The 24,723-nt window shown below is 35.9% G+C and overlaps 3 protein-coding genes across 6 annotated transcripts in view; 1 reads left to right on the top strand and 2 right to left on the bottom strand.

The window, feature by feature from the left end:
- Positions 1-4,344, bottom strand: part of LOC134821999 (RAC-gamma serine/threonine-protein kinase-like) — a 101,440-nt gene extending 97,096 nt beyond the window's left edge. Inside the window, exon 1 of the mRNA XM_063832833.1 lies at positions 4,315-4,344. The gene's annotated coding sequence lies outside the window, so the exon portion shown is untranslated. The remainder of the gene's footprint in view (positions 1-4,314) is intronic.
- LOC134822000 (Krueppel-like factor 12) overlaps positions 1-21,591 on the bottom strand; it is a 59,012-nt gene extending 37,421 nt beyond the window's left edge. Inside the window, exon 1 of one of the 2 annotated variants that reach the window (XM_063832835.1) lies at positions 21,587-21,591. The gene's annotated coding sequence lies outside the window, so the exon portion shown is untranslated. Of the gene's footprint in view, positions 1-4,315; positions 4,345-21,586 lie in introns of those variants that run through there. The other variant, XM_063832834.1, reaches the window with a different exon arrangement.
- The window catches only part of LOC134821997 (ubiquitin carboxyl-terminal hydrolase 2-like), a 32,040-nt gene continuing 21,128 nt past the window's right edge, over positions 13,812-24,723 (top strand). Inside the window, exons 1-6 of one of the 3 annotated variants that reach the window (XM_063832829.1) lie at positions 13,812-13,926; positions 14,300-14,381; positions 14,591-14,839; positions 16,309-16,386; positions 17,075-17,184; positions 18,456-18,547. In XM_063832829.1, coding sequence (XP_063688899.1) covers positions 13,830-13,926; positions 14,300-14,381; positions 14,591-14,839; positions 16,309-16,386; positions 17,075-17,184; positions 18,456-18,547 — 708 coding nt within the window. In that variant the 5' untranslated portion in view covers positions 13,812-13,829. Of the gene's footprint in view, positions 13,927-14,299; positions 14,382-14,590; positions 14,840-14,921; positions 14,997-16,308; positions 16,387-17,074; positions 17,185-18,455; positions 18,548-24,723 lie in introns of all 3 variants that reach the window. The other 2 variants (XM_063832830.1, XM_063832831.1) reach the window with 2 other exon arrangements.

Below are 24,723 nucleotides of genomic sequence, written 5' to 3' on the forward strand. Positions count from 1 at the left end.
TTATATATGATATGTTTAATCTGTAATAAAAATCAAAATTCAAATTTGTATTCCAAATTTGTATTCCTTTGTTCTCCAGTCTATGGCCTGCTTTTCTTACGTCCAAATATATAAATAAAGTAAAGTAAAAGTAAAATTTATGACATCACATCATCACACATGTCTACAAACTATCATCGCACTGTGTGGAAAAATATATAATAAATATTTCCCCACCAACATTAATTAATTATCAAATACAATATTTAAAAACAATTTCATCAAAAACATTATCCTATTTTAAAAACTTCCCAGTGGAATAAAGATTTATAAAACGCTTCTTTGCCACATAAGGATGGAACCAAAGATAATTGTTATGTTTCTCTTTATTACTGACATAACTGGCTCCCTCAATTCTTACTAAAACTTCATTAGAAACATTCCAAAAAAAGCAATCATTTGTAATACTTTTAGAAATCATATCTATCTTATATCCTTCTAATTTAATTTTAAAACCTAAAACTGTCACAGAGTTCTTGACGTCCGGAGGGAGTTTGTTCCAATATGAAATAACTCGCTCCGGGAGAAAAGACTTCTGGATATTCTTGACCTTTGTCACACTTTTACTACATCTATTGGATGAAACCAGATTAAGACCTGATCTGCTTGGTCTGAACAAGTCTGAACCATAATCAGTCATAGCATTAATAACCTTAAAAGCTTCAATAAGGTCCCCACGTATTCGCCGCTCTGCCAGCGTTGTCAAATTGAGGATTTCCAGTCTACGGCTGTAAGGAAGAGTACCCACCTCATCAATCAGACGGGTAAACCGCCTCTGGACGCTCTCCAGCTCCAAAACAGTCCCCCAACTTCCATGAGCCGCAGGTGGATTCCACAATTGGACACAATACTCAAGATGAGGTCTTATTAAAGCTTTATATATAGCAATCATAACAACCTTTTCTCTAATAACTAAATTCCTTACAATCCAACAAATCATACGATTTGCCTTAGCGATACATGCTTTGATCTGTTCGTTCCAAAGCAGGGAGCTATGGGTAATAACCCCCAAATCTTTTTCCTGATCAGATACTTCAAGTTCTATACCATTTACCTTATAATTTAAATTAGGATTGTTGTTAAAATGAATGTGCACTACTTTGCACTTGGCAGGATTAAATTGTAAAAGCCAAATACTTTCCCAAACTTCTAATTCTTCGATATCTTCAGCAACACTACCGTGGTTAGCTGCATTACCAATTAATTTAAGATCATCAGCAAATAACTTTATCTTATTTTTTACAAGGTCAGGCAAATCATTAATATACAGAATGAATAGGAGAGGGCCTAGAACTGACCCCTGAGGAACACCAGATAAAACATGTTTAACCTCGGACCATTGTCCTTCTACAGAAACCCTCATAGTCCTGTCTGTCAGAAAATCTTTAATAACATCTAAAACCTTTCCTTTGACACCAAAGCCTTCCAATTTAGACAGAAGTCTAAAGTGGGGGACTGTGTCGAACGCCTTACTAAAATCAAAGTATAGAAGATCAACCGGGGCACCTTCATCTAAAATGTCAAGAATGTCATCAAATGTCTCTAAAAGATTAGATAAACACGATTTACCCTTAACAAATCCATGCTGATGCTTCGAAATTCGATGTTCTAGAAAATTTAAAACATGTGCTCTCACCAACTTTTCATACACTTTGCACAAAATACAAGTTAATGAAACTGGTCTATAATTTAAGGGGTCTGATTTAATACCCTTTTTAAACAATGCTACAACAGATGCAGATTTCCACACTGCAGGTAAAGATCCTGTATCTGAACACTTTTGAAATAATTTAGTTATTGCTTCAACAAAATTGTTGTCATAAGCTAGCGATTTCAACAACTTCGGATGAACACCATCCGGACCAGAACTCTTAAAAATGTTAAGCTTTAAAAGTTGCTTTTTTATATCAGAACTGTTGACTTCCATATCATCAATATCATCAATACTCTCATTGTCAGGTCTTAAATTCTCAGTTTTAGGGAGAGGGCCAGGTGGTTCACGCACAAAAACAGAGCTAAAGGCACTTGCGAGTACCTCAGCTGACTCAGTCGAACTATCTGTGCGTGTACCATCTCCTCTATCTAAAGAAACCACACTAGACTTAACTTGACGTTTATTTCGTAAATAAGAGTAAAAAGACTTACAATTCTGCTTCAGATTAGATGTAATTTTCTTTTCATAATTAACTTTAGCTTTAATTTCTGCTAATTCATAAGTATGTTGTTTGCTACTTGCATAACTAAAATTAACATCAGATGGATTAATATCAAACTCAGCCCATGCTTTATCTTTATTCTTTCTCATTCGTTTAAGTGCAGATGTACTCCATGGCAACTTGACAGGTCTGTTGTCGAGATAAACCGAAGCAGTCGGAACAGCTGCAGCAACAGTCTCCAGTTTACCATGTAATTCAGCCCACATATCTTGAACATCATTGGTAGAACTATAATCCCAGTCGATATTTTTCAAACTAAAATTTAATAACTCTTCAGAGGAAATCTTACCCCATATAGGTTTGATAATCTTCTCTTTTAAAAATTTGCTAGTATCCGGCGAAACAACTAGTTCGACAAGTATCCCAACATGATCACTCTTACCAAGCGGAGAAACGATCTTACAACCGTTGACAAGAGCATCATTTGTATACAGGACCTGATCAAGAAGACTCTCCTGGAGAGTATCCTTCACAAGCCGTCTTCTAGTTGTCTCGTTGGTGAAATACCAAGTTAAACCACTGTCATTGAAAACATCCATGAATTTCTGTTGAGTAACTAAAAACTGGTTCTTGCTAGCAATATTACTATTTATGCTACCAGTTTCCCATAAAACATTTGGTAAATTAAAATCTCCTAAAAGGAGTGTTTCAAAATCATTCCTTTCACTACAGATGCTCTTGATACAAGATATTAACGCATTATTCTGTTCTAAATTCAATGAAGTGGATCTGTAAATACAACAAATACTAATCAGTCCACCTGATGTGTTGATATTAACAGCTAAAGAATCCGGTGCCTTTAAAAAAGAGTTCACTAGTGAAGCATTACAACAGTTTTTAACATAAATTATAGAGCCTCCTCCACCACTTATACTGCCAGTGGAATTGTCAATTCTAAAATCTCTATCTTTTCTAAACATACTAAATCCTTCAATATAAATTTCGGCATCTAATATATCACTACTAAAATGAGTTTCTGTTACACAAATTACCTCAATAGATTTATACATTGATAAAATACATTTTAGTTCATCAATTTTATTAAATAGGCCGTTAGCATTGGTATAAAAAATATTTAACGGCTGGGCACTGCGGCCTCCGCTTTGTCCTCTGTCTTCTCTGGCTCTCTTTTCTTTGCCTCCTCCTTCGTCTTCTCTGTCTCTCTTTTCTTCGCTTCCTCCTGCCTCTTCTTCCTCTCCTTTCTGGCTAAAAAACGAATATCTCTGTCTGCCTTGCAGAGGTCCAAGTTGATCCAATAAGTTGACTCTTTCCAGCCCTTACCATGGTCAGCGTAGAAATTTACTGACTCTTCATCTCGTGTCTGGATGATGAGCGGGCGACGGTGATCTGGCTTGTCAGCATCAAGCTTGCCAGAGCGATGGCAACTTATCATGTCGTCCTTCTTAATCTTTAGGGTCTCCCTGCAGAACTTGGAGTCGTCCTCCTGGCGTTGCTTAGAGGTAGTCTTTTTGCTCTCTGGAACCTTGAGCACACACAGATTGAGTTTTCGTTTGTTTCGCTCAAATGTATCAGTGTGCATCTTCATTTGCACTTCCGAAATAACAGTTTCAGAAGCTTGTTCACGACTCATGTCATCGAGAACCTTCTTCTGGGTTTGTGCTGTTACCTCAGAATAGAGACGAACAGCTTTATCAACTGTTTTCTCTGCACTTCCTTTAATAGCTTCCTTAATCGAGTTAGTCAGGGCTGGGGTCAAATGTTGGAGTTCCTCTTTAATAATAGCCCTGACAGCCCCGTTTTCCTTAGTGTCAGCTGAGGTATGAGGCGCCACAAAACAGTATGGGCACTTCCAGTTTGTAAGATTCAGTAACATCTCGTTTTTAAGGCCAGATAAACCAACACAACTCAGGTGCCAAAATAATTGGCAAGCTTCACATTCAACTGATAGTTCTTCTGACATGTAAACATCACATTGGCAGTATTTTTCCTCTGGCACTGGGACATTATCAGAAGATGAATCCTTAGGGGGACTCGTCTTGACTCCACGTTTTTTTCGTATCGACACCCTCTCGGGTACATTGTTACTTGCCATCCCTGAACTCAAATTATTTGTTATATAGTAGTGTTGAAATAAATAAATTTAATAAGAGCTATTGCCTATTTATTTACAAATATAAATAAACCAAATTTGCTTAAAGAAGTATTTTTTGCTCATTGTTGTTAGCACATTTCAGGCTACTATACGGGTCAAATCTTAAACTTTCCGACTATTTCCAAGTTATCAAAGCAAATACTTTTCTCCCATCACCATGAAGTCCAGGGTTCGAATCCCAGATTCACCTAGTCCAGGGAGATAGCTGGTGGATGGATCTGAAGTTACATATTTAATTTTATTTGTGTAACCCCAAAGAAATTTTCAAAATATATATGGACACGTTCATTGAAGTTTGAGGATATTGGTAAATATTAGTGACCCTACTAAATGGCACGATGATGTAAAATGTGTCACACTATAAAACTATATAAACCCTCAATGGTTAGGATAATCGTTTCATCCTCTAGATAAACTTTGTCGCATAACGATATCTTTATCAGACAATAAGATATCGTTTAAATGCGGCCGGCAGTGAGTTGTAAACTTTGTCACACTATAAAAACGTGACAGAGTTTATATGGACCCCTTGTTGCCGTGTTTGACCAAATTTTCGAATTTCAAATTTATAGGATAGTTGCATATGACTATTATCTACATATTTAGCGACTTTTTTCGTTAAATGGTAGCACCATGTAAACTCCGTCACACATTTAAGAAATTTATATGAGGGATGTTTATGACATCCTGACAAGAAATGCCGAATAGTCTAGCATTATTTTGTGAGCTGAATGTGTTTGGAATTGTTCACATATTTCATTGTTATAGGCAAATACAAATACAGAAGGCAGAAATAGGTAAATTTAGTCACATAAATTTGTATGATATCTCAACATGTGTGAAATTGAGTAAATATTAGTATACCAACTTAAACACCCTATATTACGTACTATGGATCAATTAACAATATTACAACCATACGCCGGTCATATAAATTATTATATGGCAGTGATATGTTAACATTGGCAAAATTTCAACACCTGAACAGGGTAAAAATTTGTAAATTTCGTCACAAAAAAAATATTATAACTTTATTTGCTCCGTGTTGGCAAAATAACTAATTTATCGACATAGTGATGGTGATAAAGTAACATTATATACTAATTGAGGTATGATTCTTCAAAATAGGGGCAAGAAATGTAAATTTCGTCACATCAGCCATAGCATTAGTTAGATAGATTTTCTTTCATATCAACTGCCCTTATTATAGCTAGAATGGATTTATACAGGAAATATAGAAACCCATGCCCATTTTTCATCACATTGAAATTATACTGTTGGGGCAGGAAAAGTAAATTTCGTCACATTTCGGTAAATTAGTGATATCAAACTCAGCATTGTTAAACTTGGGTTCTGATTTGCTGAAAAATAACCAACCAATAATTCCTGGAAGAAATTTGAATTTTAACTGAGGTATGGTTCTTTAAAATAGGGGCAAGAAATGTAAATTTCGTCACATACGTAATTTTAAAATTTAGATAGATTTTATTTCCTACCAATAGTCCTTATTATAGTCGGAATGGATTTATACAAGAAATGTAGAAACCCATGCCAATTTTTCATCACATTAAAACTATGCTGTTGGGGCAGGAAAAGTGAATTTCGTTACATTTCAGTAACTTAGTAAAATTAAGCTCAGCATTGTTAAACTTGGGTTCTGATTTGCTGAAAAATAACCAACCAATAATTCCTGGAAGAAAATTGAATTTTAACTGAGGTATGGTTCTTTAAAATAGGGGCAAGAAATGTAAATTTCGTCACATACGTCATTTTAAAATTTAGATAGATTTTCTTTCATATCAATAGTCCTTATTATAGTTAGAATGGATTTATACAGGAAATATAGAAACCCATGCCAATTTTTCATCACATTGAAATTATACTGTTGGGGCAGGAAAAGTAAATTTCGTCACATTTCAGTAACTTAGTAAAATTAAACTCAGCATTGTTAAACTTGAGCTCTATTTTGCTAAACAATAACCAACCAATAATTCCTGGAGGAACATTGAATTCTAACCGAGGTATGGTTCTTCAAAATAGGGTCAAGAAATGTAAATTTCGTCACATACGAGTACGTCATTGTAAAATTTAGATACAATTTCTTTCACGTGAACAGTCCTAATTACAGTCCGAAATGATTAATACAGAGATACAGGAAATATAAAAACCCCTGCCCATTTTATAATGTATGTAATATGTTAATCACAGACTATTTCATTCTATAATCATTGTTTCCAAATTTAACCTATTTATGATGTCTTATCATTTTGTGACGATGTTTATATTAACTGCCCTATACTTGAATCAACTGTATCCGTGTATCGTCCTTATATAGAGTTTTCCCGCAAAATGTAACCTATTTACGATGTCGTATCATTTTGTGACGATGTTTACAACAACTGCCCTATACTTGAATAAACTGTATCCGTGTATCATCCTTATATAGATTTTCCCCGCAAAATGTAACCTATTTACGATGTCGTATCATTTTGTGACGATGTTTACATCAACTGCCCTATACTTGAATCAACTGTATCTGTGTATCGTCCTTATATAGAGTTTTCCCGCCTTCCAAACCAAAATCAGATATAAATGATTTCGGAAATTCACCCAGAATTTCAAATTCCATATAATGTGACAGAATTTACATCATTTCCCAATAACCAAGTGCATGTATTAGCTAACTTTTCAAAACAACATATTTTAGGGCTATGATTGGCAGAAGAACCATCAAATAATGAGTTGAAAGGGTTTTGAGGACACCTCACAGTAGAAAAGAGGTCTCGTATTCTGAGTGTGACAAAGTTTACGAAATATTGCCTTAAAGCCGTTCGATCCGTGCCCTTTAACCAATGTTGTATCATAATTGTTAGATTGACCTAATTTACTATATTTCAGACCAAGGAATGATAATTGGGCAGCTATGGTAAACAATTTCACAAAAATGTGACATTTTTTACATTATAGTGCCTAAAAGCAATACATTTTATTTCTGAGCAGTGCATATGGGAGTATGGGTCACGTGGCTAATGTTCAGAACTTATGAACACGCTAGATTAATAGATGCTAAAATTAAGCCACTATCGTCGAAAACGCTATTTTAAAAATTTACCAATATCCTCAAACTTCAATGAACGTGTCCATATAATACAATACATGTCTCACACATGATTTATGTAATGTTTCTTAGCTTTTACTCAGTCGACTCAACCGAATGCTCGTAAATCCACGAATGAGATCAAGAATCTTTTTAGGTACCCTTTCAGTACATCTACATTGTAGCATACTGTAAACATAGTACTAGACTGTACTATTCTATAAGGGTGATTTCTTACATTTCTGAACCTTTATTAATTTAAGCAACGTTTTGTTTAGTACAGTCAAACAGCTTTTTTAAATCATGCTTCTCTATATCCTGAATCTCTCTTTAATCTCTCTGCATGACTTGTACATGTCTGATTCGGTGGTGATGCCAGATGTAAGCACATATCTAGCTGTACTCTCTCACAGATTGACACAAACATGATATGGGCTAAACGATGTATTTTTTCCCGATCCATGACTCAAAGTACCGAAGGCACAAAAGAGTCAAGGACAAGGGTTAGCGAACGAGGATTTTTTTTGTATATGGTAGCTTTGCGACCGTGCCTGCGTGCGAGCGTGCGAGTGTGCGAGCGTACGTGTTGCCCACGTGTTGAGCCTGCGCAAAGTTATTTTGCGTGATAATCTGAATTAAACAATTGTTGGCGCGCGGTGCTGAAATGTTCAAGTACATTGTTAATTTCACCATGTACGCATCCCGCTAGGGACTAATTGATAGCATAGTATTATTATTTTGAGTTAGTAATACTATTTTGCACAGATCCGTGTTAGGTTGCATAAACAATAAACATATGGTTACATAGAAATATACACGATTTTCAAATTCAATATGGAATTATATCAACTGGGCGGCGGTCGGCCTGTCACTCCGCCATATCTGCATGCTTATAAACAGTAAAGACTGGGGTCCCCAGGTGGTATGGAATATAATAAAATACTCCATCACGGATCGGGAAATTGAGCGGCCATCCACAAAAGAAAAGCAGCCGCATTTCTTGTTGATATTATGATGTAGCTTCACGGAAATAATACTTGAATCATTTTACATTGAATGTGCTAGAAACTCGTCAATGCAGTGGCGTAACAAAGGGCCCTGCTCCTGCCGACCCCGCTGTGCAGGGGGCGACATCTTAGGGGGGCACCAAATCGTCGTTTGAATGTGGAATAATTTGGAAAAACTTAACTATGGTACTAGCAAAAAAAACACACTTTTTTAGATATTTACTGGTGTATCCGCTAAAATCATATAATTTGTTCAATTTTAGGGAAGGGCGCCAAAAGGGGAGGGGGCGCCAACAGGGGGGCCCTTTTTCAGCAGGGGAGGTTGGCAACAGGCAACGTTACGCCACTGCGTCAATGCCATCCAGATTCTGTGACAGACGAAGTGGATTCTATTTTCTTGCTGTGTCATCAGCCAGAAAACTGGCAATTTCCAACACCATGACCATATCTAGAACTTCTTAGGATGATCAAACAAGTTAGAATTAGTTTGTTTCGGTCAAAAACTGCCTACCAAATCATCCTTCAGAGTGTTTTCTAGCTACCTCATGAAATGAATAGTAAAAGAATAGTAAAAGAAGGTTGGTTCTGTTTCAACTTTCTATGACCAGCCACTAAAATCAGTGCTAAATAAGCATATTTAGACACTACTGCACTGACCTAAGGACAAAGGCCAAACTAATATAATAATAATAATCTTAAAGGGATATGGAAAACTATCAAACTGGCATCAAATATGACCCCTGGTACAACTAATTGTCAAACTATCAATGAGAATGATCCTGAGCTATTTAACTTTCATTTTGCAAATGTTGGATCAAGATTACAAAATCAGGCCCCCAATATTGAAAGAGTTAGTTTTACTGATTTTTTACCTCCTAGAACTTCTAATATCTCATTTGATAGATTCCAAGAAATAAATGAAACTGATATCCTAATGTATGTCGAAACGCTCAAGAATGACAAGGCCTCATATGACAATGTGCCTCTATTTTTACTTAAGCAAGCTGTACCACACATAGTTGAGCCACTGACCCACATTGTCAATCTGAGCCTTAATACAGGTGTTGTACCAACCCTTTGTAAAAAAGCTAGAGTAACTCCCATCCATAAGGCAGGAATGAAAGATGATCCTAATAATTACAGGCCAATATCCATCCTTCCACTTGTAGGAAAACTTATAGAATACTTTGTCGGCAAGCAACTCACTGATTACATGGAAGAGAACAAACTTTTCATCCGGCATCAATATGGCTTTCGGAAAAATCACTCCACAACTTATCTGATGTACGATCTGATGGACGAAATATATATGAGTAAATCTAAGTCTTATAAACCAGGAATCATCTTTCTTGATCTTAAGAAGGCCTTTGACACAGTGAATCATGAAATATTGCTTCAAAAATTGGCATATTATGGAATTGGTGGCATTGCTTTAACCTGGTTTAAGAACTTCTTATCTTGTAGATATCAATGCACTAGGATCAATGGCAATCTAAGCTCATTTTTAGAAGTTCTGAGTGGTGTACCACAAGGAAGCATCATTGGGCCTATATTATTTAGTATCTTCATAAATGACATCATTTATGCCTGTAACCTATCTAAGCCCTTTCTATTTGCAGATGATGGTGCACTATTCTTTGATCAAACCTGCAGAAGCACATTTATAAACATGAAAATAGAACTTATGACAATCTTTAAATGGCTCAGTGTTAATAAATTATCACTCAATGAAAATAAGACTGAATTCCTATTGTTTGATTCTGTTGACCAACATGATGAAATAACCATTGATTGTAATGAGGTAACTTTCACAATCAAGGAGTGCAAAGAGACAAAATATCTTGGCCTCATTCTAGATAGTAAATTAAACTTCAAAAGCCATGTAGATTATATTATTAGGAAGGTCATGAAGAGAATTGGTGCCATGTATAGAAGTAAAGCACTGCTACCCATTAAATATAGGAAAATGTTTGCCAATGCACTCATGTTGCCACAATTCGATTATTTAGACACGATCTATTGTAGAGCTGGCAAGACAAAACTTGCTGAACTTGACACTCTGTACAAAAAGGTAGCCAAAATAGCTCTCAACGTTCCAAAAACAGAGAGCAGCCTTAATGTTTATAGAGACATGAAATGGTTACCACTCCATCTTAGACGACAACTCCATCTGTCAAATTATATGTTTAGAATCATCCATGACAATTGTCCTACAAACTTTATGAACAAATTTAGTTACATATCAGGAGGTAGTAGGAGCGGCGAAAGCTGCAACCTTTATGTCAATAGATCAACATCACATAAAAACTTTCAATACTTGGGGGCAAAATGTTGGAATAATGTTCCAACAGATCTACGAAATCTGCCCGATGTTAAAAGCTTTAGTGATTCGTATAAGAAACAGCTACTATCATCTATAACAACAGACCCTAATTATACCGTCGACAATTCATATGACAAATTTTACACTGCAATCATAGTCGACGATAACTAAGTAACTTCTAATTCTTTTAAATCTGAGGCATATTATATAATTGATGTATCGAAAAGATATTCCCTTTTTTACCACCTTACCATTCTGATTGATTTTGCACATGACTGACATGTTTTAACTGGAGAAGGGGTTCCCACAGTGGTAGTTTTATAAACCACTTTTAATTTATTGACCTTTAATTTATTGACCTATTATACTTAGTGGTAGTTTTATAGACCACATTTAATTTATTAACTTATCATACTTAGTATTTATTTTTGGTGACTGTATCACCCAGTTTTAACATTTGATAATTGTACAGTTTATTGACGACACATTGACTGAATGTTATTTTATATTCTAATTTATATTCTAGATATTTTATTTATTTTACAACAGACGACAACTTCCTGTTTTTTCTTCTATATTAGTTACTCATATCTCTTGTACAGACTTTTTTACAAGGACATTGACAAATGATACTCACATTAGGCATTCATTATTGCATCTAAATTATTTCACTTGCATTAGGCTTAGAAATTTATTCTCTGGTCAACAGATTTCAAATGTTTAATTAATTTGTAGTATGACAGTAAGGTACATAAGAAGTTATTTAATTTTGCTTGGGCTATTATATTGACTAGGTATTGAGGTTTAATGATGATATGGAATTTGAATTCTATATAAATTTACACTATGTGGTTGGGGCATTTTGCATAGTAAATATGGTTACTACTCATATATATCATATTATTTGATTGGTATTCGATTTCTGATTATTTCTTAGGAATATGATTATTATATCTCAATTTGGCTTTAGGTAGGGTGCCCCGCTAAAAGAACTGGATTCTTCCAGGAAGCATCCCGTGCACAGACCTTGGTCTACATATATATTAAATTATTAACCATTCATTCTGTATGTGCACGAAAATTTATTTCAATCAAAATACATTCACACTGATATCTCCTTCCTCTGATCTCATTTATAGTCAATGAATCATTAGTTAAAGGTGAGTTTCCTATAAAACTTAAGGAGGCTCTCATTCGTCCAAGTTTGAAGAAACGTGGCCTTGACGGTGAATCTCTATCTAACTATAGGCCTATTAGCAATCTCTCATTCTTGTCAAAAATCATTGAGAAGTGTGTATCTATACAGCTCACCAGTTATCTTGAGGATAACAACTTGCTTTCTAAAGTTCAGTCCGGCTATAGGAAGTTTCATAGCTGTGAAACTGCAACAACCAGAATCCATAACGACATCTTGATAACTATTGACAAGAAAACTAAAGTTGTTCTTTTACTTCTAGATTTGAGTGCTGCCTTTGATACTGTCAATCACCCAAGATTAATCAAGAAGCTAAGATCTGCTTATGGCATTACAGGCATTGCTCTTACATGGATCAGGTCCTACTTGGCTAACCGTTCATTTTGTGTCAAAGTCAAGGATTCGTCTTCCTCAGCAACTGTTCTTGAGATAGGTGTGCCACAAGGTTCAATCCTTGGCCCCCTGCTATTCATATTGTACACCAAAGATCTTGAGAACATTGCAAGTATGCATGGGTGCTGTATTCATTTGTATGCTGATGACACCCAGCTGTATTTCACTCTTGATTCTGATGACCCATCACAGCTAGAGCACAATATGGAACACTGTATGTCTGATATCAAGAAATGGATGACAAACAATTTCCTTCAACTGAATTCTTCTAAGACTGAAGTCATCGTTATATCCTCTAAATTTGACTCAACAAATATTCCAGCCTCTCTACAGATTGTTAAGGATCAAGAGCCACATGTTGTTAGTGGAACTGTGAAGAGTCTTGGGCTGTATTTGGACAGTTATCTTTCAATGAGTGATCAGATTACGTCAGTGGTTCAAGCATGTAATATTCAGATCAGAAATTTGTGGTTTATTGCATCAAAACTGTCTTTTAACCTTAAGATTCAGCTTGTTCATGCTCTAGTACTCTCTAGAATTGATTATTGCAATAGCGTATATTTTGGACTGAGCTCTTATGATTTAAGTCGTTTACAGAAGGTGCAAAATTCTGCTGTAAGATTTATTTTCGGGAGAGGAAGAAAGGCACACACTACTCCACTACTTAAGAAAGTTCATTTTCTACCAGTTAGATTTAGAATAGATTTTAAGATTGCCCTACTTGCCTACAAGTGTTTAAATAATATAGCTCCTCCTTACTTAAAAGAGTTGATATCTCCTAGGCAGCAAAGTTTTAAAAATGTACGTCTTGATAATGATTATTTTTACCTTAGTTTTCCGCCCTCTCCTAACTATGTAAACACAGAGAAAGCTTTTAGTCACTGTGCAGTTAAAGTATTTAATTCCTTGCCATACGACATAAGATCAGCTGAGTCAGTTACATCTTTCAAGACCAAACTTAAAACATACTTCTTTTCTCTAGCATTTGATTGATTTTGCATTTACATAGGTAAAATGAACTTGTCATGTCTAATTTTCAATTAAACTAAGCTCAGTTAATGTAAGAGCCGCTTTAGAAAGCACTGGAGTTTATCTCCAGGATTAAATTATATCGAGTTATATGATTTAGCTATAAGGCGGTTTATAAATGTTGTATTTATTTATTTTATTTATTATTATCTTGCTGCATTGCCATTTTATTTGTTTTGCTCTATATTATGCAGCATGTACATACTGCCCATCAACCTATAAAAGAAAATAATTTTGCACAGTGACAGCCATACACTGCTCTACTGCATTGATTTACATATTTGGAGTCACAGTCAAGTGATATAAAATTGAGATTCTTTTCCATTGACTTTTAATTTGATTTGTCAAACGTTTGATCTTTGTAATATGACTTATGACATTCATGATTTCCATAGATAAAATGATTATTGCGAAGAAATGGTTGAGTTTAACAACAGCTATTCAACATCAAGGCATCTGAGGACAAACGACCGGACATCGTCGAGTATACTCCCCACTTTACCTTCCATTTCAAGTAGGTTATCTAGTTGATTTTATGCTCATCTCTAAATAATGTTATTGGAATTTAATGATTATAGAAATCAATCAACACTTAGACTTCGACTACATATATGGAATATCACCTGAATCAGAACATATTTGTTTGATATTATTTATCATTATATGGTGTTGAGTGTTGACTGTATGGCTGTTAAAACCGATTTAATTTCTCTTGTTTTGTGCAAAAAATTACTAAGATTGCTCTTGATGTTAAAATATGTAAATTATCTTGTAGAAGCCTCTTTCCATTATTTGATACCAATTCCAACATGCTGTTCAGCCATGCTTCACATGATTATATAACTTCTTGTAAGGAACATGCTCAATGTTACAATTGTACTTTGTAGGTACGGGGAGTGTGACTTCAACGTATCGCTCTAGTTACAGAGCACAACCAAGATCATCTCTTAGTTCCCAAAGCAGCTCCAGGTTCGACATATTTCATTTATTCCCTGTTTTGTGCGTGATCTTTACTTTTAATATATTGTTACATGATGATGTATGCTATTGAACTGTATTCACAACAAAATCAACCACTTGTTTCGTCTGATTGTTTTGGGAATCATTAATATGTAACATTATTTTGTTGTACCCATGTTAATAACTTATTGTAATCATTTCAATTCAGTAAAATTCAGTAAAGTGGCAGTCCGGCGCACTATTAAAACTTCCCCCACTTCAAATGTCGAAGATACCACCCTCAAAACCTCAACATCGTCCAAGTCAAAAACTCTGATCAGAACACCATTATCTTCAAGCACCAAACTGTCTAAACCATCAACACGGTCTAAATCATTACCACGACTCAGACACACAGACACCCATTCACACCCATCGTCAGATTTGCCAGCAATAAAAGTTACAGGCAAAACCAAGCTCAGCGAAAGGTAGATAGATGTAAACTCATACACATTTTGATACAAATACAAAGTATGGTTTATCTTAGAATATATTTTTTCATTTCTACAGTTCAAAGGATCTGTCAGGAAACAATGATTGTGGTCTTTACAACACAACCTCTCTCTATCGGAGCAGCAGTTTTAGGTTAGCACTTTGCCGCTTAGCTTCAGCACTTGCTGATCTTCAGATGAAACGAGATCACAGCCTGATCATTCAGCAACACTCGCCACATTTTATTCAATACTCAATACCTCGTCTCAGTAGATGCTTCTTGTTTGACCAATACAATAATACCTATTGAGAATTATGTGGATATCATTCCATAGTCTAGATTATGCGTGTGATCATGTGATGTACATCAACTTATATATCAACATAATCTATTGCAAATCATAGATGAATCGTATCAAGATAGCTATGCACTTGAGTTTATTAAAAAAACACTTTATCAGATTGGCTTACTTAAAAATAGTTTTGAACACCGACAAAATGTTTTTGACCTGATGCCATCAAAATATTTTGTGTGTAATCAAACGAGCTTCATCATCACTAACTACCCCAAATATTTTATCACATAACTTGCTAACAGATCACACAGGCAATATCAAAGAGAGTATTGACTGGTTGAATATCTAAATTATTCCTTAAAAGAAGCACCTGTTAAGCACATATTTTAAATGTATCGTCTGCTACCATCAAGCATTTTTTAAAAGGTTAATAGAATAATGTTTTATTGTTGTCCTTCAAATCAATTCAGATAGTTCTTTCTTTCATCATTAGAAAATCTCTTAGAATTAATTCGCTTACAGCATTAAGCATAGCCCATAGGTTATCACTCATCTACCACCATGACCACCTAATTAAGTTCTTAACATTCCATAAATTATTCGTCTGATATCTTACCGATAACCCTTTCCGCAATAACCCAGGGGAAAATCGCTATTTTTTAGCGTTTTTATGGTTTAACTCTTAACTAACCCTTAACTAAAAAGGTTAAGAGATCAGCTTGATTTGATTACGAGAAATGCGGCCTGTCTGATTCTGTGAATTCGTTTTTATAAAGAACTGATGAAGCAAGGGCCAAGCAATAATCGACTGAACCCCCTTTTATTTTCTGCTTCATGACGCCATAAATTTCAAACGTCAATCTTAAGTTTTATACATCATACTAGAAAGCTATTAGATTTAAAAGGATGCATTTTCTCACAAGATAACTGTAAAACTCATTCTAAAGCCATCATGACAATTTGTCTAAATGACGTTTGATATATGGAATATGGATAAGAGCTACAGGCACAATGCTAGCTGTATGCTGTTACGTAGTGTATATAATGCTCGCTTACTATTTTTCTATAGAACTACGAAAGCCCAGTGTTCCATCACTATAACTACAGGAATGTTGTGTTACAACGCACAGTGCAGCAGTTACTTTCAGTGCTAAAATGCAGTTTTTCAGTAATGGAAGTGCTACCGTAGGATCAAGACACTACGGATCGTACAGTAGCTCTGGACATGGTCGCCAGGCTTCATCCAGGTAGGATTTATACGACTTCCGGGAAGAATTTAGTTGTAGCCAGAATAACTTATTTAACTTGTTTAACTCTTTCTGAATTGAGTTAAATAGTAGTTGAGGACCTTCCAGAACACTTCAGATAACTAGAGGGGTTTTGGAAACATTCAAAAGTCAATACGTCTGGTTATTGTTCAAGAGCCGAGCCTGAGATAGACCAGGATTAATCATTCTGAGTGTCATGTAATATTAAGGAGTTTTGTCGAGAAGTGAAGATTAAATACATAGATTTAAATCTATCGAACTTCCATAAAACTTGCCCCATGATATTAACTGGGATAATTTCACCGATTTCGCTGACATTTATGTTTATAAACGAAAATTCTTCCCTAGACAGAAAAAATGTCATGAAAGTAAAGTTTGATTTAGCCTTGACTTCCTCGTTAATTGATTTAGGAAGAGTAACTTAAATGCGCACAACAGTAGCCTGCTAAGTGCAAAACTATACAGACATTCAGCAAACGACATTAAGCTTATTATATTAGTTCTGTTGAACAATTTTAAGGATTATTTTTCTTTTCTTTACGTCCATCTGACATGTGGAAATTCTGATAGTTTTGAGCCACAATATGTATGATGTGTACAACATAATAATAAATTAAGTTAATTTCACTAATTTTGCTAATTTGATAATAACCACCTCTAATTTCAGCACCCTCTCCAGAACAAGTGGTCTACCAACAGGAAACAGCCGTATCAACCACAGCGAGATCGAGAAGATTGCCAACAAATACAGGCGTTCCGTCTCTATTGACAGTTTAGGTCAGTACTTATACCAAATAGTAACCACTTTAGTAACCTCTGTAGTAACCACAGTGGGATTTTATCGTAAATCTGTGAGAGGGCAGAGTTCAAATTGTATGTGCATAGAGCGTGAAATGTCCTGTTGAGTATCTCATGCATGCTGCATCCTGGGATGTATTATGTGAGACTTATAAAATGTGTGATGTGACGAGAAAAATATTTATGCCTGCAAACAGGGAGTCATACTCAAAGTTGCGAAACTCCCTGATTATAAAAACTCTGTGACTGGGTATGTGTGAAATATGTGGCCAGTGTGGCTGCAAATTTAGGAGATGGTCTAATGTCTATTGTCAAAACACCTTAAATTGGCCAAATAATGGCCAACATTTAAAAGTATGTGTTGATGTTTGAAGGAATTTTTAGGTGCTTGGGTGTAACTGTTGCTGAAAATATCAGCAAATACCTTACTCGCGGTATTTACACTTTACCGTGGTTATTGCTTTATTGCATTTTTTTAGGAACCGTCACGTACATATACATGTTAGATCTTCCTAACCGTTCACGAAACTTTCTTAAAAACCTTATAGAAATCTGCGAGTAGTAACCTCTCTTTCAGTTTCTAATTATCAACATTTATAATTTATTCATATTTAAAGCGAGACGATATATATGTGTTTAATCTGTTTATCCGTACCATTTTACTGACACCACGGCATCAACTTTAACGCGACTTTCCGCAAAAACCTTAAAAGATATACAACTGAAACTTTTTTTACTGGGTCAAATACTTTAATGGCCTCCAAATCAGCATGACAAAACAAAAAATTGGCCACTTAGGAATAGGAATTTTAGAGCCCAAAATTTGGACCCCCAAGTGGTGTCAAACTAACCTCTCGTTCAGTTTCTAATTATCAACATTTATAATTTATTCATATTTAAAGCGAGACGATATATATGTGTTTAATCTGTTTATCCGTACCATTTTACTGACACCACGGCATCAACTTTAACGCGACTTTCCGCAAAAACCTTAAAAGATATACAACTGAAACTTTTTTACTGGGTCAAATACTTTAATGGCCTCCAAATCAGCATGACAAAACAAAAAATTGGCCACTTAGGAATAGGAATTTTAGAGCCCAAAATTTGGACCCCCAAGTGGTGTCAAAAACGCGAATTAAATAGGTAATAATTATTTTAGTCTCTTGAGTCTTGAGTTTGACACCATTTTAGGGTTATACGGGTTCCTGCTAGTTTAATTAATGAAAGCTAATTTTTATTTTTTAAAGGATCAAGCGGTAGAAGTTCTGAGGTGGTGAATGTGGAGACCGCTAGTAACGGTCGGATCGCTCAGGATGTATCCTCCAAACTTATATTAGCCGTAAGTTATTTCAGATTATCACAAATTTAAAATTTAGTTTTGTCCGAGATTTGACAAACTAATTGTAAGTAACATGGTCGTACGGTTAATTTTAATTTGAGTGAGTGGTTTAATTGTGTTTAAAAGTATAAAAATGATCCTACAATTATCAAGATAGCACTTAGACTGTCTGCCATGAACAATTTGTCAAGGAAAAATTGGAACATTCTGTCCAGGCTACATTCTATGAATTCCTCCTTTAGAACAATCTGGTGGGTCACTGACTGGCAGCCCCAAATAATTGTTACCAAAGTGCAAATTCGCCATCAAATTAAATTGTGAGATCGAATAAATTTGTACCTAAAAGCTCTCAAATCTGATAAGATTTAAAGTGACTGAATGCTCTCATTTTGCCACAAAGGGGGGGGGGGGGGGGGGGGGCCAATGGCATAAATGGAGAAAATGGAGAATTACTCATGGGTTTTTCCATTTTCTCCATAGAAATAGTCTCCATTTTATGCCATTTTATGCCATGGAAAACCTGAAAAATTTAGAATTTCGAGAAAAATTATTTAAAAAAAAGATATTTTCGGCCAATAATGAACAGAGTATCATGAAACATGGAGAAAAGTGGTTTTCAGAAAAACTTTGAAAAATGTTGACTTAGAAAATGTTCGGTCCGAGTCATTTTCGATACGTACCTCCCGTATCGAGAGCTCCCGATTCCGAGCTCGTGTTGCAAAGGGGAGGCCTGCCTTCCGAGATCGCATTACTTCGAGTCCAAAATTGTGTATCGAGGGGAAGGTGTGGACTTCGAAAAACCGAAAAAATATTTTCGGCCAATAATGAACAGAGTATCATGAAACATGGAGAAAAGCGGTTTTCAGAAAAAATTTGAAAAATGTTGACTTAGAAAATGTTCGGTCCGAGTCATTTTCGATACGTACCTCCCGTATCGAGAGCTCCCGATTCCGAGCTCGTGTTGCAAAGGGGAGGCCTGCCTTCCGAGATCGCATTACTTCGAGTCCAAAATTGTGTATCGAGGGGAAGGTGTGGACTTCGAAAAACCGAAAAAATATTTTCGGCCAATAATGAACAGAGTAGCATGAAACGTGGAGAAAAGTGGTTTTCAGAAAAAATTTGAAAAATTTTGACCAAAAAAATATTTTCGGCTTATAATGAACAAGGTAGCATGAAACGTGGAGAAAAGTGTTTTTCAGAAAAACTTTGAAAAATTTTGACTTAGAAAATTACCCCTCGCTCGGTACACAATTTTGGACTCGAGGCTTCCAATTCCCCCTGGTAATGCGATCTCGGAAGGCAGGCCTCCCCATTGCAACACGAGCTCGGAATCGGGAGCTCTCGATACGAGAGGTATGTATCGAGAATGACTCGGGCCGAAAATTTTCTAAGTCAAAATTTTTCAAAGTTTTTCTAAAAACCACTTTTCTCCACGTTTCATGCTACCCTCTTCATTATAAGTCGAAAATATTTTTTTGGTTTTTCGGTTTATCGAAGTCTGCACCTACCCCTCGATACACAAATTTGGACTCGAGGCTTCCCCCTGGTAATGCGATCTCGGAAGGTAGGGCTCCCCTTTGCAGTGCGAGCTTGTTTCGACTGTCGAGGATGTAGGTCTCACTTCTCAGTGCCTATTACTCTCCCCTATTACTCACTCCTGCTGTAGCCTGTAGAAATAACTTTACACTAAGGCTTGAGTAATTATGAGTTTGCCTGAAGTGTGCCTCTACTAACCTAGTATAAGCATCTAGTAGCCTACTATGAGCTTTCATAAGCTTGTTACGCCCCTAGTAAGCGTAAATAAACATGTAAGGATGTCCAATTTAGGTGTTAAATGGTGTTAAAGATGAAATTTCGAAGACAAAATTCATGGCATAAAATGGAGAAAATGGAGAATTACTCATGGGTTTTTCCATTTTCTCCATAGAAAAAGTCTCCATTTTATGCCATTTTATGCCATTGGCCCCCCCCCCCCCCCCCCCCGTCACAAATTGATTTTAATTGAATAATTGCAATTAACTCTAGTACACACAGCAAAAATCGCTCTGGTCCAAAATAGAACACATATTTAAAATGTTTGGTTTGGTCTGCTTCTGTTTTAAACAAATTGAACCGTTTCAAAATCATCGACTCTGCCTGCTTATATAGTAATAAAGTGGGTGCTATAAATTTGTTGTGAATGTGACAGTAAGTTTAAAAGTTGATATAATAAGTCTTCAATTGAACCGTCTTGTAAGTCTGTAATTTAGATCGTGAGTAAATGCATAATATTAATCCATTAAGACTAAGTAATAGTCAGTAGTCCAACTCAATTGTAAGTAGCTTCATAAAAGCGTTGTACTATGAACTATCAGGTGGCCGGAAATTTAATATCATTCCCATGAGGTCATCACGTGACTTACACCTTCAACCTGGTTCCTAGAAAACTCCTTAACTTTTAAACAAGCTCCCCTGCTGTTGAGCCGCGTTCAACAGAACTATATAGTGTTGATATCCCTGAAATCACACCTTATCACACACAGCTAACTGTATCACACCTTATCACACGTTTATCAGGCTGAATGCTCACTCCCCCTCACACACTGTCCCTTTAATCGAATGATGCTAAAAGTCTGCCTTAAAAACAGGGCATCCATTAATTACTTCGGCGTTCTACAGTTTATTAACATCTCACAACGTATTCAGCTCTGCGGCCCTCACTGGCCAATCAAATTCCTTCCCTGAGGTCGCGGACCAATGAGAAAGCAGGGTTGGGGTCACGTGGTGGCAGAGCGTGAGGCTTGGTATCAAATGACACTTGTTTCTGAGCGGCACGCAGCTTTATTTCGCTGTTTGCTGCACGTTGCTCTTCTTTCACCTTTTCTTCTCATCTTAGTTTGGAGTTACACGGACGTTTTTCGGGGAGTTATTCTGGTGATCTTGGTTAAGTGGTGGCGGCTTGTGGTTTATTGCTGGTATGCTGGTATTATATTGTCGGGGTTGTACTTAATATATATAATGTGTGCTTTTGAAAATTGAGCTTTGTTCGTGTGTGTTCACCGCAATAAATGGTGTGGAAATTTGAAGATACTTGCGAATAATTCTTACATATTTCTCCTAGACCTGATTTTTAAATTAGCTGTGCTGAATAAGTGCGTCGATCTAAACTAATTAGAGATAAGAAGAGGCCCAAACTTAAAACCCGGTTTTATTTTCTTAATCTAATTTACCATGTGTTCGGAATGACTGGAGCTGAGGTGTACTCTGTAGTGTTTAGATCCACATTTCATGATGGTGAGGCTTATCTTGGATTTACTTGTGTTGTGGTCCCGTGTTGTTGGACTCTAATCTTTCTTGTCACTTAGATCTTTCAGTTAGTCACAAGATCTTACTAGTTTTCCCCGGAAACTGCCACTGCCTGATCAGTATCTGGTGATATATCACAAGGTACCGATATAAAATATTGGTAATTATATTTCTGCGGAGATTTTGTTTGGTGATATCTCAGACTCAAGTAACTTACTTTACAATTTGCTTTGCATTCTTCTCAAAATAGCTTTTTGCGTATTTGTTCTTGAACTACCTTCTCTTCTTATTTGAACATTTCCTTTTATTTATGATGACTCGCCATTACATTATAAACCAATATGTACCTCAACTATCATAACATTATGACTTGTGTGAACACGCTCCACTCGATTTAACCATGATTTAACACTCTCACTACACCCACATTCCACAACATTCCTGGTCTGTCTTAACACGCTCACTCTTCCTTTGTTGTATTTACGTTAATGGCAATGCTCTTATGTAAACAACGCATATTATTTACCTCTTAGATCGCTCTTTGTAGTTATTTTGTGTGTTAATTTGTGTTGCAGTCCGTTTGTGTCATCACTGGCTTGGCTGGATCGTAGTGAATTTAAACTTATTATTTGATTTCTATAATTTCCCATAATTATTCACATAAACGGTAGATAAATATAGTCATTACGTGTGATTTAACGTGTGTGATTTGCCTGTCAAATATGTGCTTCTCGTGATTTTAAAACATAAAATATGCACATCTTGAGACGTATAGTTGCACTGAACATTTGAAAGTTACCGATGTATTGTTTTTCATTCCCGACGTCTCTGGAATTGTGAGAATGCTATTTTCGAGTCATCGTGGCGTAGAGGTCCAATGTTCGAGTCACCAAGGCCGTGTACATACAATATGGTCGTCATAATATACGTCTGTTCTACTCATCCCGTCTTCGTCATCTCGCATGACGTCATCATCTCTCATTCTCGAGGATTCCACGTTAAAACCGTTTAAAAGTTCTTGTTTAATCGCCACCAACTTGATTCCTCCCATTTACTGTGTCCCACCTGGAAGCAAGATTTAATCAGGTCTCATTCCCCCCGAGACCTGAATTGGAGCCAGAAAAGGGGCTCTGAAATTCCGAGTATCGGATTTCAAAAGTGTAAAAATTAGTACTTGTACCCCCCTGTATAAACTTGCCTACTGAAAGAAAATTATGGGAATTGCCGAGCAATTTAGTCGAGTGATTAGTTACATGCTTTCTTTAAACGCTGTTTATTTTAATTGGTACATTCCAGAACTCAATGTATGGATGCTTCTAGAGCAATCAGTCATAATTTTAGGCTATTAATAACATAATGATTTCCTGTATATAACTTTGTACAGGATGGTGACGTAAGGCATATTAATCGTACTTGATATTCTATAAACACGTGATATTACGTACGTGATTATTATTATATCTGTAATAATGGTTATAACCATTATATAAGGGTCGTGATTATTTAATATTTATGTTAGGTGAGACAATAATTAAGGTCTATATTTTTATTTTATTGTGCTAACTTCGTGTTACAAAAAATCCGGGCTGCTGCTTCATTTTCATATCTGAATTTCTAACATGTAACAGATCAATTTAATGACCCCGAGCAGGTCACAGTTGTGTGATAAAGTACAAATTTCAACAATTCTTTCCATGTGGCGCATTGGTCTTTGCTTGTCACATTTTCTGAGTGATTCCTTACAATCCTGACTGTAATAATGCTCCAAGCAGTGTAACGGTTATATTATATATCGGTTATGTAATACGAAGTATTATGTTAGATAAGGCACACACCACAACTCAAGCAGTGTAAAACTTGGCTTGTCTTGCACTCCGAAACATTATAACATGTTGGCTTTCATTCCATAACTTAAATTATATGTTCAACAACAGTGTTGAAAGTATTAAATTTCTAACCTTCCATGATATAATATACATAGTAAGTAGTAGTAACGCCTCATATTTAAACCTTTATATACAACATACATAGGCATGATGCATGATATTTTCAAGAAAGACTTTGAGTCGACACAGCACTCAGCGGTGCGGTGTCAAAAAAAACAATCGGAACTGTCAACCAATTCATTACACGACGCTTTTATTGAAAGGTCAGCGAGGTTCATAATACCGTTTACCAGGCAACCACGTGACATTCAATATATTGGAGTTCCCCTTCTATATCTCCAGACAGTCGCTTGTATTCGTAAAATCTAAATTCCCTAATGTGGGCTTGGTGGGAAGTTTTAAAATTACAAAACTTAATGATCAGTGGGTGTTGCTGGTTACTTTAAATAGCTTTAATATTATTACCTTATAAAGTTATAACTTCATTACCACGGCTCTGACTATCATGTCAATTGAGAGTTTTTTTCCTCGCTTATTGGACATGATGAATGTAATGATGTAACCTCGGGAATAGTATAGCTGGTCAAAAAGTTGGGTTTTAAAATCTGGGTTATCACTGGAATCGTCCAGTCATGGTGAAATGACCGGCAAAAAAGGCACAGTGGCATGCTGTTTTAACCTTTAAAACTCGATAAGGGACTAGAAATATTCAAAATGTCCTTAAATCTTTAAATTTATCTACATAATTGGAAAGGCTAGAATTCAACATTTTAACCTACTAGAGAGGGACTTCCCTGAGTTCTGGGGAACCAGAAAGTTAATGTTTTAATCCTTCAATTTGTAAAGTTGTAAATTTGGTCAAATCGCTCAAAGCAACAGAAGCCTTAACTCGATTATAAAGGCCTCCATTTACCTACATAATTCGAAAGGCTAGAATTCCATTTTTTAACCTACTGGACAGAAACTTTCTTGAGTTCTGAGGAACCAGAAAGTTAACTTAATCCA

The sequence above is a fragment of the Bolinopsis microptera genome, chromosome 10 (assembly GCF_026151205.1).
Source record: "Bolinopsis microptera isolate Bmic1 chromosome 10, MBARI_Bmic_1.0, whole genome shotgun sequence".
Taxonomy (NCBI): domain Eukaryota; kingdom Metazoa; phylum Ctenophora; class Tentaculata; order Lobata; family Bolinopsidae; genus Bolinopsis; species Bolinopsis microptera.